General features: G+C 35.7%; 1 protein-coding gene across 18 annotated transcripts in view; it reads left to right on the forward strand.

Moving 5' to 3' along the window:
- The first annotated feature begins 718 nt into the window (after nt 1-718).
- Liprin-alpha (PTPRF interacting protein alpha) overlaps nt 719-15,000 on the forward strand; it is a 49,285-nt gene continuing 35,003 nt past the window's right edge. For 9 of the 18 annotated variants that reach the window (XM_071794698.1, XM_071794695.1, XM_071794704.1 and 6 more), the window contains exons 1-6: nt 720-1,000; nt 3,385-3,741; nt 8,249-8,350; nt 8,594-8,758; nt 12,695-12,769; nt 14,582-14,677. In XM_071794698.1, coding sequence (XP_071650799.1) covers nt 3,493-3,741; nt 8,249-8,350; nt 8,594-8,758; nt 12,695-12,769; nt 14,582-14,677 — 687 coding nt within the window. In that variant the 5' untranslated portion in view covers nt 720-1,000; nt 3,385-3,492. Of the gene's footprint in view, nt 1,001-2,817; nt 3,742-8,248; nt 8,351-8,593; nt 8,759-12,694; nt 12,770-14,581; nt 14,678-15,000 lie in introns of all 18 variants that reach the window. The other 9 variants (XM_071794691.1, XM_071794696.1, XM_071794699.1 and 6 more) reach the window with 5 other exon arrangements.

Consider the following 15,000-nt stretch of genomic DNA (forward strand, 5'->3'; position numbering starts at 1 on the left):
CACGACACGACAACGATATAAAGTCAGAATGAATATTTCAGATACACAAGTAAGTAATCACCGTACGTCGTGAGCGAAAGCAAGTGACGTGTACGTTACGCTCGAGAGATGCGTGAGAAAGAGAGAAAGGTAATAATAAGGTAAGACGCGAGCGTCGCCTCCGGAACGACACTGTCGGTAACATCTGGTTAATCGAGCTCGCAGCGCACGCTGTTAGGGTAACAGTGGAGATCGTCCTATCCAACATATACAGTTAAAAACGAGGTTAAAAATTATGTTGTAAACACTTTGTGTTGATAAAATTAATCATTAATTAAGTTAATCAAAATTTGGTCGGTCATCCCTAAATTATATAAATTTAATATTAAAATAATAGCTATAAAAAATTACGAATTAATCGATTATTATTTCGATATTATCGATTATAAAGCATCGTAATTTTTTGGAATCGGTTATTTAAACGTCGATTAATTTTTTTCAATATCGTCCATTTTCCTATTTGATAGACTCTCATCAGTTATTTTTTATCTTCACGCATTTTACGTGCACTTATCTTTAGTTGATTAATTTATATAATTCTTTTTCATAACTAGTTTGCAACATGCAAGATTTCGTATGCGTGTATGTATATATGCACATACATACATACATACATACGATCGATCTTGAGTGTCGCGGTGCACTCTGCCGATCGTGAAACGTGGCCTACGGACTACGGTTGCGACGACGGCGCTCGGGCGGAGTCGGGCGCGCCTTCGGTGACGGCTGGTGACGGCGACGTCATGGCGCAAGATGGCCGCCGGTATCGGGAATGGTGTATCGTAGACGAGGCTGGGCGGTAGGAATTCCGAAGAATAGGTGTGTCGGTGTTTTGGCGTTATGTGCAAGATAACGCGCCATTAGGATGATGCCCAGCCGCGTCGTTGTCGTCGTTGTCATCGCTGCGGGCTGAACTCGGAGTTTCGGCACCGCGCAGCGCAGTGCTCGTCGTGTACGAATCGTATGTACAAATCGGCGCCTCGCGTCTCATCCGGTCTTCCTCTTTCTTTCTTTTATTTTCTCTCCTCTCTCTCTCTCTCTCTCTCTCTCTCTCTCTCTCTCTCTCTCTCTCAACGGTGATAAGTAAGCAAACGTCACAAGTCTCCCGGTCTAGGAGATCTTCGATCTCCTTTCAAGGGATCTCGGTTACTATGTATTCATGTGAAGAGGACGAGTTCCGCCAGAGCCCTTACCGCTTAAGAATTGAAAAGAAAGAGTTGGCGAGAATCGACATACGCCAAGAAATTCGAGAGAGCCCAAGAATGAAAAGAGTGATGCTGACTTCCGTTTAGATGATAATTATGCTACACGGGTGTCAGTCAGGCTCGGTGGTCGAACACCGGATCGTTCAAAAGTGCAATCAAAAATTTAATTACCGCACCTGGTTAGAGAAGAGAGCGAGCAGCAAGATACCTGGAGTGAGGGACTACCGCTGTCTCTTTCTTGCTCTATCTGTTTCTAAGTGCTTTACAAAATTGGCCGGAAATGCAGCATTTACTACCACTAGTACTATTACTAGTATTATTATTATTGTTGCTACCATTACCTACAAAAGTTGAATTGTCAAATTTATTCTGGAATCACAAATCAGACTAGAAGAAGAGTAATAAAAAAGTGACAGTTATATCTTACAAATATCTTACATATAGATATTTGTTTTGGAAAAAAAAATTAAAGGAATCAGAAGGAAGAATGGGAAGAAGCGTTTTTGCGTTCGGAAATACATGGATGTCTGTTTAGAAAGAGAAACATTTGAGATTGCGAAAAAATAAAGATTCATAACTAAGACAACGAAATATTTTTCTGAATGCAAGCGATCGGATTGCGCGTAAAATATCTTGAGATTTTGTCCGTGGAGACAAGAATAAGAATAAAGATACAAGGAAATTGTTCAGTGGTCTCTGTAATAAATTTTTGTCTACAAGAAAAAACACTGCGGTAACTCATAGTTAATCGAACTATGTGTTGGTTTTATCAAATGAAATATAATATTAACTATTACTGCTCGAGTCGGATCAAAGAATATTATCAAGTCGCTGAAACCAGAAGAACGATAGAAAGATGTATTCAAAACTAAACTGCGAAGTTTCAAGTGATTGAGAATCCAGTAAAAAAGGAGCCAGCGAGGTAAACGGCGGCCTTTAAATTCGACCGATAGTCTCTGTCTCTCTCGTATGACTGAACGTCACGAGATTAAGCGTTTACACACCAAGCCGACAGTGCACGCGGCGAGGAAACGTTTAGTACGGCGTGACGTACGAGTCTCCGTCACTTACACGATTCGCGAGGCGAATGCGCCTCGTAATCGGGAAACGTCGGTTTCGAAGTCGCGACGGTAGACGAGCGCTCTCGATCGAAGCGGGCGCGATCGCGTGGAAGCCTTCGTTGAGGAAGAGATAAAGACGCGCGTTTTTACTACGGCTTCGTACTCGTACTCGCAAGCCGGGACACCTGACTTATGACGGTTGATTTGATTCGAGAAACAGTAATATTCCGTGTAATGAGTGAGAAGAATTGAATGAGTCAATTGCAAATTCATCGGAGAGCGTATCTTGCGAGGCGGTAAAAGTCATGAATGACCAGTTGTCGACGACAAGCGCGAGTTTCGCGGAATCAGCATTTGTTTTATTTTCTGCACACGTGAAAAGCACTTTCTTGTGGAAATTGTGGTGGGCCGATCACACGATAGAAACATTATACGAAGTTGTAATCTATGTACATATGTGTGTCCGGAGCGAGAGAGAGAGAGAGAGAGAGAGAGAGAAATTATTGACTAAGGCCAACGAAGGAGGATAGGCAACAAACAGGAAGATGTAAATGCGTTTGCGAAATCAAAGTTGACGAGTTTTGCTACAATTATATTATTTTTTACACACGATCGGAATTATGTGGAATCTATTTTGAATAATTACGCGATGCGTCGATGTTGTTGTGAGATCGTGTGACGCGAAAAAAAATAGGTATGTGAGGTACAATCGCGGGTGCGGGCGTCTAGAATGCGACAAATGGGTGAGAGGAGAGAAAAGGAAGAGATGGAAAGAAAGAGAGGAAACAGTTAAAAAGAGATATTAGAGAAGCGCACAAGAATTATTGCTTATTTTCGCTTTCTCGTTTGTGATTTTGTACATTGTGCGTGCGCGCGCGCGTGTGTGTGCGTGTATGCGTGCGTGCGTTGTATGCGAGTATAGGTGTGTGTAGATGTACGTAAGTGTAGGTTGCATGTGAGTACGTGCGCTCGCGTGTGCATACTACGTGAACACATCATTTTGTGCTTGTATCACGCGCTACGAATGCGCGTGGCGGTTAGCGGCGCGTGCGTGTAATTCACCGGTAATTCTTTCGCAGATCCATTGCTTCCGGGGTGTGAATAATAAAGAAATAATATAATAATCTCGACGTGCGCGGAGAACGACCGCGCCGTGACGACGACAGCAGCAACGTACAACGTGCAAAATGTGGAATATGATGTGTGACGTGATGCCGACAATCGCGGAGGACAGCATGAGCCAGCGGAGCTCGCAATTCTCTGGCGAGGATGGGAATATCGAGCAACTGATGGTTCAAATGCTGGACGAGCGTGACAAGATGATGGAATCGATGCGCGAGCACCAAGAGCGGCTGCAGGAGATGGAGGCGCGATTGGCGGAGGTCGAGAAGGAACGAGACGCCTTGAATCGCCAGCTTAACGCAAATATTCCCCAGGTAAATCAATTCTAATGTTTGTCTGCAATCGAGTGCGCGCAATGATTTGACGTGTTTCGAACGACAACAACGGCGTGTTCGCGAACCTATCTTGAGCAAAGAGCGAACGTTTATAAGAAATGTAAAGTTATAAAAAAAAAGAAAGAAAGAAGGAAATGTCAGGTGTATACGCTTGTAGAAAAATAAAAGTGTTATTTTAATACAATATATATGTATATTGTATTATACCCCACTGCAAAATTTAGAAGATTTCGTCTTGGTGATTTCAAGCAAAAACTTTAAAATATTAAATTTAATCTAATTATCTAGAAATCATATTAACAGATCGATTCGTCTTATGAACTGCGATGAAATTTCGTACGAACGACCTTCGTAATGATGTGCGACGACACGAGATTAAACTTGCGAGATCTTTTCACGGAGATTCTTTTAACTACGCTACCAATCGCGAATCTTTGCAATCTTTGTTGAAACGTTTACGTAACAAACGTACACTGTAGAAGTTGATTTAATGCGAACTATACTCAAACACATGTTATTTTCGTAGTTGTCCTACTTTCCGTGAGATATGCACGTTATTAACGTCGTAATTAGCTCCTTGTTTAGTGTATTTTACTTTACCGCTTAAATATTCGCTCGTTTCTTGCAAAGAATTCCATAATGCAAATGTACTAGCCAGTGTTTCGATCTCTCAATTGGTTTAATCCCAATAAGAAATTTCTGTCTTAAGCCATTACTTACAACGGGCGCAGTACTACACCTGTAATGGCTTGCCGCAGTTGGTTGATCCGTACAGGCACGGTACTGGTTACACTTCAGTTTCAGTACTGCGTACTGCGCGCCTATGTCGAAATACCAGCACTGGCATACAAGTCTTGGCCCAGTATTGGCATAATTCTGGCTTAATAGAAATTGAGTTTATGATGGCAAACCCGTATATCTTACAGCTATGCCAAGCGTTGGCAGAATACTGACATCCTACGGGCTGAGTAGCGCGGGCGGCTGCGCGGGCTCGCGCGGCGAGAAAGTTCGGCTCGCGCCTGCTACGCGGCGCATCGCCAGTATTTTTTCGCGTGATTAAGATTCAACATCGACTCTTATAAGATCTAGGGCAGCTCAGCAGAGTTTCTCCAGCGGTCTCAAGTTCGCCAGTCAGGGCGTTCTCACTAGTAGGGCCTCTGACATAACCCTTTTTGATTACGAAGTGTGCTCTTCATCCCGGGGCCTTCGTTTATACCTGCTTCGCAGGGCATTAACTTTTTTCGGTAAGAGTCGACAGAGAGCAAAATTCAAATCATATTATAACAATAATAGATGGTTTGCCACCTATTATACTATGCCATCTATAATAATGGTTTGCTATTACTGTCGCATCACTGGCAAACCAGTACAGAACATCGTTATCATCCCAGACATATGTCAGTATCGCGCCCGTAGTTACGTCGGTACTGCGCCAACACTTTCAGCCTATACTGGCCTAGTACTAAAACCGTACTGGTTTGCCACTACTGGCGCATCACTGGCAAACCAGTACAGAACATCGTTATCACCCCAGATATTTGCCAGTACAGGTGCAGCACTGGCTGCCAGTACCGCGCCAGTAATGCCAGTACTGGGGTGGTACTGCGCCCTTTGTGGATTTCTTAATGGGCTTTTTTTCAAATGTCTCTATCCATTGTTTGGCATTTGAGTGCTTACTAGTGAATTTCTCAATCATATACTTCTCTGCAATCTGTTTTAAATTTTTCTCTCCTTCTTTTTTCTGTGATGTTTCCACCAATTTTTCTAGTATCTTACTCAAATCATCCTTTCTTATATCAGCTCTGCCTTTTTCTTCTATTTCTTGTAAGTATTCACCTGCAAACTGTATATTACCATCCTCATCTATATAAATTTTTTTCAACTCTTCTGTCATAGAGATCCACACTTTTCTTGACTGATGTCTTTTTTTTAAACTATTCTTTGCTTTCAAATAATTCTCCGTTTTCATTAATTCTATATGGTTGGCTATGTATCCATGGTCTCCTTGTAAGACGTCAATCCGTCTTCTGTTCTAATTGAGGTTATGGCTATCGTAGCCGAGTTCTCGTCTTTTGGGGAAGCGACTATTGTAAATTCAAATTGTAATTTATCCATTATTTTACTCGACTGAAATTGTCGTTTTGTAAGATAATTTCTATTATTGAGAATTTTCCAAGAAAAAAACCAATGTGTTGCTCTGTAACAAGAGATTTAAATTTTATTTATTATGTTTTAACAATTTATGTACAATATTTACAATCTTACCTGTAACAAGAGAAACGACAATTAAAGTTTCTTTCTCCGTTACACCTGTAATCACTCTTTATTCAAACAATCTTTCTATCTCAATGATTTTGCAAGATACGCACACGTGCTTATCATTTTCTATCTCTTTCTCTATCTATCTCTCTTGGTCAGTGTTACCGACTTCGGCCTACTACCAACTACTGTAGCGCGGCGAGTTCAAATAAAGAAAGTACCTTTCTTTATATATATATATATATATATATATATATATATATATATAAGATACATACAATGAATTGTTAATTAGCACCGCGGACAAAGGGGAAATAATAAATTAAAAACAAGAATAATCTTATTAAGTTGATAACTATTACATCAAGAGATAAAACTATTGTGTCAAGACATGCAACGAAGAAGACTTTGTCGTTCGTCATTTGTTAGAGTGGCAGAACAGAAATTTGTGGGGCGACGAGCGCACGAGAGAGCGAGTGCAATGCACTAGACGTACGCGCTCTGCCGATCAATATCCACCCCACTTATTCGCTTGCCAGCGCATGAATGAACTTTTCTCTTATACACTACTCGTAGGTTAGGGAACAGTAGTTCTCTACTTACTCGCGTACGGCGCGTTCCACACGACCCAACAGCGATGTAGATGACGACGAACTGACATCGCGTTGGTTGCGGTGACGAGTCGTTATAACTATAGCTAAATGACGATTCACTGTACATTCTGTAGGTACATTCTGTAGGTCTTTTTACAGAGATCTAATTTTGTAAGAAAATAGCAAAAAGAAGTATTAAACGCACGTACATCTTTTGTAAAACGTTTATATACAAGAAAAGTGTCGCTTTAATGTATGTATCTACATGTATTCTTATATGAAAAATTTTTTATCGGCATTACGATACAAATTAGGAATGAGCAAAAAATTTCATATTTTTATTTTAAATAAAAATTTAAAAACATTGAATTTAATCTAAAATTTATTTAAAAATAATTAATTCTTAATATACAAAAAGATTGATTAAATATATATGTTGCTATTATAAGAATGGATATAGATTGAAGTAAAAGATAATGTTAAGTGTAGCACAGTTTTTTAGGATATTTTTTTTATTAAAAGTGGAAATTAAGAAAGAAAACATAAAAGTCATATAACCTACAGTATATATGATGACTTGCGAATCTATATCTATACAGATATAGTGTTATATCTGGTTGTACATAGGACAAGATTAGGCATATTAATATATCTGGTTATATATGACTTTATATATATATTTGTATATAATGCTATATCTAGTTATATGTAGGGTGCACTACTCATATATCATTATATCTGGCTTCACATACATTTATATACGATTAGATAAGCGCTATTTCTGGTTGTGTATAGCGCCAAATTAGTCACATTAATATATCTGGCTATATATGACTGCATATATAGTTGTATATAATGCTATATTTTGTTATATGTAGGATGCACCACTCATATATCATTATATCTAGCTTCACATAAAATTATATACATTTATATACAAATAGATATGGTGCTATATCTGGTTGTATGTAGGACCACTGATTGCACATGTGGCCGTGTATAATTACATATGACCCCATATAAAAACATATATAATTATATATAATTATATACATACCAGATATAATTATATATGATTATATCTAATCATTTTTTCCCGGGTGTGCTGATTTTGGTATTAAAATATGCTTCCAGAATTTGCTGTTCTTAAAATATCTTGATCTCAATCGTTTATTGTTGAAGTTAACAAAATTCATCGAGAGTATGCTAGCGTTACGTACAAGAGTAAAGTACATTAAACAAATTAGTCATTGAGCTGATTTTGATATTATAAGATGTTTTAAAATATTATACTATAGATATACATATATAAGATATCTCCAAACACGTTAATGTGACAGAATTAAATCGTATATATACTGCTTAATTTTTATTCTTTATTGTCGCAATTTTCTGCTATCACTCCTTTTATGAGAAACACATTTTTAAACAATAGTATTGCGTATATAATATTTATATTGATTTTAATATCTTTTAAATTAAATTGTTACGCTTTATTTAAAAATATATTAATATGATCATATTTCCGTATAATACCTTTATCAATAGGCGCGGCGTGTATTCTTGACATCTTTTTTATCTGTTTCTCTTGTAAAGTAATTCTTTGATATTAATGTGCACCGTTTTGTTTACAGGAATTTTCACAGCTGACAAAAGAACTGGCGGCGGCGCGAGAGAGCATTCTCGAAAGAGAAGAGGAAATTTCCGAATTAAAAGCGGAACGAAATAACACACGTGTGCGTATTTCTGACATTTTTAAGCATTCTAACAACTCTTTATGGCCTGACAGGACTTTGTAGGCTCTTTGAACATTTTTTTCTTAATAGATAAATGTTTACATTTGAAGCACAATAAGAATAACAAGTAAATGTAATAAATAAAAATTTGTAGGTTAATGATGAAGAATTAATAAAGGATTAATGATGAAAAATTAATATTATAGCTTTGTCATTAACATGCTTCATTATCGATATTTGCAGCTCTTATTGGAACATCTAGAGTGTTTAGTATCGCGACATGAACGATCACTCAGGATGACGGTTGTGAAACGTCAAGCCGCTGCGCAATCTGGTGTATCATCTGAGGTAGAAGTGCTAAAAGCTTTGAAAAGCCTTTTCGAGCACCACAAGGCTTTGGACGAAAAGGTATTTTATACCATTTCATCAAATGCCATTATATTTCCATTGTGATTTTTCACAGAATTAGGATTGATTTACAAAGATTTCTTTTATGAGAGAGATAATATACGCTGCGAAAAAAAGAGGAAACTGAAGTCAATTTTAATTTGAATTGACTCTAAATTTTTGGTTACAGGATGCAAACAAAAAACTTTTGTATGTTTACTGGCAAACAAAAGAGATTTGTTTGTCAGTTATAAGTTGTACTGCGATGTACGTACTCTATTTGATTTACTGTTGTTCCTGTGATGCACATAAGAATAACAAGAAACGCTTACGTAAGCGGATATACTCGTATCAATTTGTTACGCATTTAAGTAGTACGTATTTATTGTTAGATAAATATGAAGTACACATATGTTCGATTGATATAGTTGTGAAAGCATAGGACAAAATTATTTATCTTTATATTTCTTTTTTTCATAATTAGGTCGACCATATTCAAATCATCTGGTTTTATTTACTTTATCCGTGATTTTTTATTAAATTATAATTGTTTAAAAATATCAAATTATAAAAAAAATTTGTTTAATACTTCTCAAAAAAAGATACGTAAAAGTCGAGGAACATGATTTATTATAAGGAGAGTGCTTGGCTGAACTTCCATATCCCGATCCTATTTTCATGAAATAGAAGTATGTAACTATTAAATGTAGTCGAATGCCACAAGTGCGAATATGCCGGAAACATTTAGTTCCCGAGATATTAAAATTTTAATTATTCGACTTAATTAACATTCTTCAAGATTTCGATATGAAAAAATAATTAGAATTCAAAATATTTTGCTGAAATGTTTTATTTTATTAGTGTATTAGGAAACTGTAAGTACAATGTTGTCAAAATATCATTACAAAGAAAAAAACAAGAGATCAGAAAAGCTTATTTTCTCATTGTTTATTAAAAAGTTATATTAACAAAAGAAGTTTCATAAATATGTAGAACGTAATCATATGGGTTTCCAACTTTTCACGTGAAGTGAGATGCACTCCGCACCGCTCTTTGCTTACAATGCGAAATGTGGTCTATCATTGTACGATTCCACATGGGTACCCAACTTTCCACACGAACCGAGGTCTACCCTCATTTACCCCTGCCGCAGGGGTGTGTACTATCTATACACACATATCAGCAAATTACTTTAACATTGACACAAACTGTTATATTTCTCAGTCATTTATTAACAACTTTTTAACAAACAACGAGCGACGACTAAAACCTTTTGAATGTTGTTCAGGGTCATGACCTTGACAACATTTCAGCGAAATATTTTTAAATTCTTATCTTTCTTTATAGAAATCTTACAAAATGTTAATTTAGCCAGATAATTAATTCTAGAACGGTACACTGGGTTAGTGTAACCCTCAGCGATTTTAAAAGTTGCACTACTTCTATATTGTATTGGGGGTTCGGACCAGGGGATGGACTTTAGAGTAGAATTTCTATAATAAGAGTTAGGACACCGTTATAACTTTGTCTCACTCCCACTAACTTCTTGGCTAGAGCATATGGCGACCATGATAGCTTTGTCTCACTCCCACTTATAGCTTGTCTTACTCCCACTAACTTGGCTGAAACATGGCGGGACCAATAAAAAATCGTCACCACATTGACTTAACTCTTATTATAGGAACTCTACTTTCGAGAGCTCCCTACCACACTAAGCTGCACCCATAATTGAACCAGCGCATTGAAAACTGCCGAGTAGGAAGCATTGAAAGTTAGTCTTCGGGTTATACTAACCCAGTGTACCGTTAACGTTAGTAAACCCGTGATATATACTAATTTTGTAAAAATAATTAAATATAATTTTGTAATAAAATGGAGTTGAAAAATTAAATAAACATTTTTTTCATTGATCTTATGACACCAATGTTACCTAATAATGTACAATAATTTCAATTTTTGCTATTTGTCATTAGAATGCTAATATCATTAGATTATTTACCAATTTTTTACTAAAAACATTTAATATTTAATGTCAAATTACGTATATAATTTATTTTATTTATTACCATAAAAAGTTACTAAGAGCCAAAAATTACCTACATTCACCATTCAAAATAATTATATTTTTTGGAAGTAATTGAAAACATACATTAATCCCCTTAAAGTAGACCTATACACCTTTACAATCCCAGTATAATTAGGTCACAACTCGTTTAAAAAAAAGAAATATGATTAAATAAACAAAAACCGCAATTTTACTCAATTAAAAAAATTTTGTTTTGAAATTTTGTAAATAGCTCCTGTGCAAAAGTTTTTTTTTGCTTTCTAACATAAATATTCAAGTGTCTGAGATTCTAAACTCTAAACTATCGATTTAAAAAAAAATTTGCCCTAAAATGTGCAGTTGATTAAAAGTTATAGTAAAAAGAAAACGGCGGGTTAGCCTAACCCATGTGTACCATCTACGTTACTTTTAGAAGTGTACCATTCTAGGGTTAAGATTTGAATATCTTAGAAACTATACGTTTCTGCACATTCGCATGTGACATTCGATTACATTTAGTAAGTGCTACGTGTCTGTAAAATTTTATTAAAATCGAGCCTGGATACGGAAATCTTGTCGAACGCTTCAAAGATTTTAATGCTATTTTGTATCACAACTTCACATTTCTTGCAATGGTTTATTCTCTTTTTCTTGGTCTATTTCATATTAAAATTACAAATGAAGGACACTTAATATCAACATATCGATACGGAAGATCGATAGCACAAGAGGTTAATTTGAAAAATAAAATAAACCCAAAGTATTGCTTCTGTTTCAGTTTTATTATGTTTTACATTTATACAATTGTTTTTCTCTTTGACATTTTTCACTTTTATTTTTAAACTTTTGTAAACGTTAGGCTGGCGTCCCATGAAGCGGATTACGCGGAACAGAACGAGCATATCACTAATCACGGGATCGTTCTGATAGAACCCTGTCAAAGATTCTGTCGAAACGGTCCCGTGATTGGTGATACCCTCGTTCCGTTTCCGCGTTATTCGCTTCATGGGACGCCAGCTTCAGAATAAGATCGGGATGCATAAATAATAGAATTTAATAATATTTGAATATAGTGATAAAACTTTTATTCGATATTTATGTAATTATAGCGATGCGTTACGTATCTTGATGTGCGCAAAAACCGTATGTTTAATATTTCTCTTTTTTTCTAAACATTTAGATATATCTGAAAATTATGTATTTTAAAATGCGCAGAATTTATCTCTTAAAAAAAATTAATATTTTAGTCATTTTTAAATGCATTCTCTTTCTCCCGCCCTTCTTTTCCGTACACAATGTTAAATTGACACAATGTTCTCGTGACTTTCCATTGTTTGTATATATGTATATATGTACGTATACAAAGCGTCATGTAATATGCGAACCACTACTCGTGGACAGGTATAGCGAATAAAACTGAATCAAAACAGCTGTCACCGTTTTGTAAGTTTCTCAATAATTAATTAATAAAGATACACAAATCAAAATGCGTCCGTATGATTCGACAAGAAAGAGCAGCTCAACGTTCACGCGTGGCGAAATATTAGGAGAAGTATAAGTATAACAATGGCTACGCACAAATAATGCTCATGTATAGCAATTGTTATTTACTTAAAACGGTAAAGTCCTTTACCGTTTTATAAATTTCTCAATAATTAATAAGAAATTAATAAATAAAGTTGTTAACCACATGACGAGGCATTGGGAAGAGCACTAAGTAAATAACAATTGCTATACATGAGCATTATTTGTGCGTAGCCATTGTTATACTATAACTATTTCGATTCAATTTTACCCGCTCTACCTGCCCACAAGTAGTGGTCCGCATGTTACGTGACACTCTATATGTATATATGTATGTATGTACGATGTTTGTAACTAGAGGATTATTGTTGCTGATGAAACCATTTCAGGTACGTGAGCGTTTACGCGTGGCCCTTGAAAGAAATACGAGTCTTGAGGAGGAACTAGCCCATACCAAAGAGGAAGTGAGTTTTATACTTTGTTAAATTAAAATACGAAAATATTAAAAATATTTCTTTAATAAAAAATGTCTATTATCTAGAAATATTTAAGAAACTTGGAATTTACAGAGAATTTCTTTCTACCTGAAGAAATCAGAATTTACAGGGAATTTTTATGTATAAGTTTACTATGATCTATTTCCCTATTTATTGTATTTCTTCGAAATATACATATATTATATACATATACAGGGTGAATCAGTTAAAGTGTTACAAACTTATATCTCGGAAACAAAGCATTTTAGAGAAAAATGTTTCATATAAAAGTTTTGTGACTTCGAGGGAGACATAAGATAGTGTCAGTGGTTTGACCTTGGATAGTAGTTTGAAGAAACGGCTTCGCCCCATTATTTTCATCTATTTGTAACATATTCGCGAGTTAAAAAAAAATCAGTAATACCATGTTATGGAGCAAAGATTCGGTTTCAGGACTCCATTTTTGGAATTGCTATATGATTTTTAACGGAGTTATGAACGATTAAAGTAAAAATGCCCACTTATTCTTCAACTCTCGATAACTTGATAAGAAAAAATCAAAATCAAAATCTACAAAAAAGGTTTTGTAAAAATTTCAGGCTTTAACATGAAAAAATCAAAAAATTATTTCAGGTTTTTTTATGCATGTGCCCACAAAGTAACAAGAAAATTTTGCACTTTATCAAGCTCGTTTTCTGTGTGTTAAAATTAGGATAATTGAAGAAAGTTAAAAATAGCTGCGACCTTTCGAAAGTAGAGATTTTAAACTTCAAAACTCTTTTTCTAGATTTGGATTCACATTTTTTAAAACAAAATTACACCTGTTTAAAATTGGCTTATTTCTTATCTCTATCCGCTCGATCCCTTAATTAGAGCCTCCGCACAAGACTTTCGTATGGTAACGTAGTGTAACGAAACGTGGGTCAACGCACAAGAAACGTATCGGTTACGGCGTTATACGTCAATACGTTTCTTGTGCGTTGATCCACGTTGAGTTACGCTACGCTATCATACGAGAGTCTTGTGCGGAGACTCTTATTTGGCGGAATGTATATAGTGTATCACTTAATTCGCGCCCACTATTTACACTGCGATATTTTTTATAAAAAATTGGGTCGAAAAGTTCTGAGCCATTTTTTTCTATAATGCTTAATAAAGCAGTAATTATACTGAGTACAGTCAATCCAGTCAATGCCGTTCTTTAGCTGACAATGAGTGTATGTCAGTGAGCCGCGCGTCTGATAGTATGCGTGAGCGCATACTATCAGGCGCGCGGTTCACTGGCATATGGCCAGCTAAAGAACGGCACTGACAATGAGCGGATTGACTTTACTTAATAATTACTGCTTTATTAAGTATTATAGAAAAAAATGACTTTTTGACTCAGTTTTTGATAAGGAATATCACTGTATAAATAGTGGGCGCGAATTAGGTGACACTGTATATACAAAGGTCAAAACATGTGAACATTAATAATCTACTTTATATATGCTAAATTAGCTAAATATTGCTAAATCGTTTAGAATTTTCAATAAACAATTTTTCAGATATTACATGGCTTTAAATTTTTGTTGGTAAAAATTCATTTAATGATATTCATTTTGAAATCATTCAATACATTTTTACCGAGGAATACAAAAATAGTATTGAAAGTTTTTAGAAGTTTATTTCAAGAATGTTCTAATTTTGCCTGGATCTGAATAAAATACTTGGAAAATCAGAAAGTTCTAGACGTTATAAACGTTGAGACTCTAGACTCTTGTGACTCTTATCGTCATCTAATATAAGTGTGGTTTGCAGTTCCAGCAATATAAAATAAGCGGGCATCCACCGAAAACGTTAGATGATAGACCAAAAGAGAATGGACAGACGGATGAAATTCAGCAACAGAATAAGGTATCATAAAATCGTATTACCAATATAATCTTGATCAAATCCCATAGGCACAAACATTCACAGATACATACGCTTTTCATACTTCGCACCGATCATGGATAAGTGGAAATGTTTAAAATTTGTATGAGAGTCGTAAAATGCATTCGTGGAACTTTTTTTCACTTTGCATGCTCATATTTAGCATATATACCCTCTTTCCCTCACTTGTTAAAGTTTTACTTGGAAGTTTTAGATTCTTTATATTATCGAGGTCTGTAAGCCTCTCTATATAGTTTGAGCGAGAGCCGTGGCTCGAGTCCGCGTTATTGGTTGGTATACAATTG

This window comes from Temnothorax longispinosus, chromosome 12, assembly GCF_030848805.1.
Source record: "Temnothorax longispinosus isolate EJ_2023e chromosome 12, Tlon_JGU_v1, whole genome shotgun sequence".
Taxonomy (NCBI): domain Eukaryota; kingdom Metazoa; phylum Arthropoda; class Insecta; order Hymenoptera; family Formicidae; genus Temnothorax; species Temnothorax longispinosus.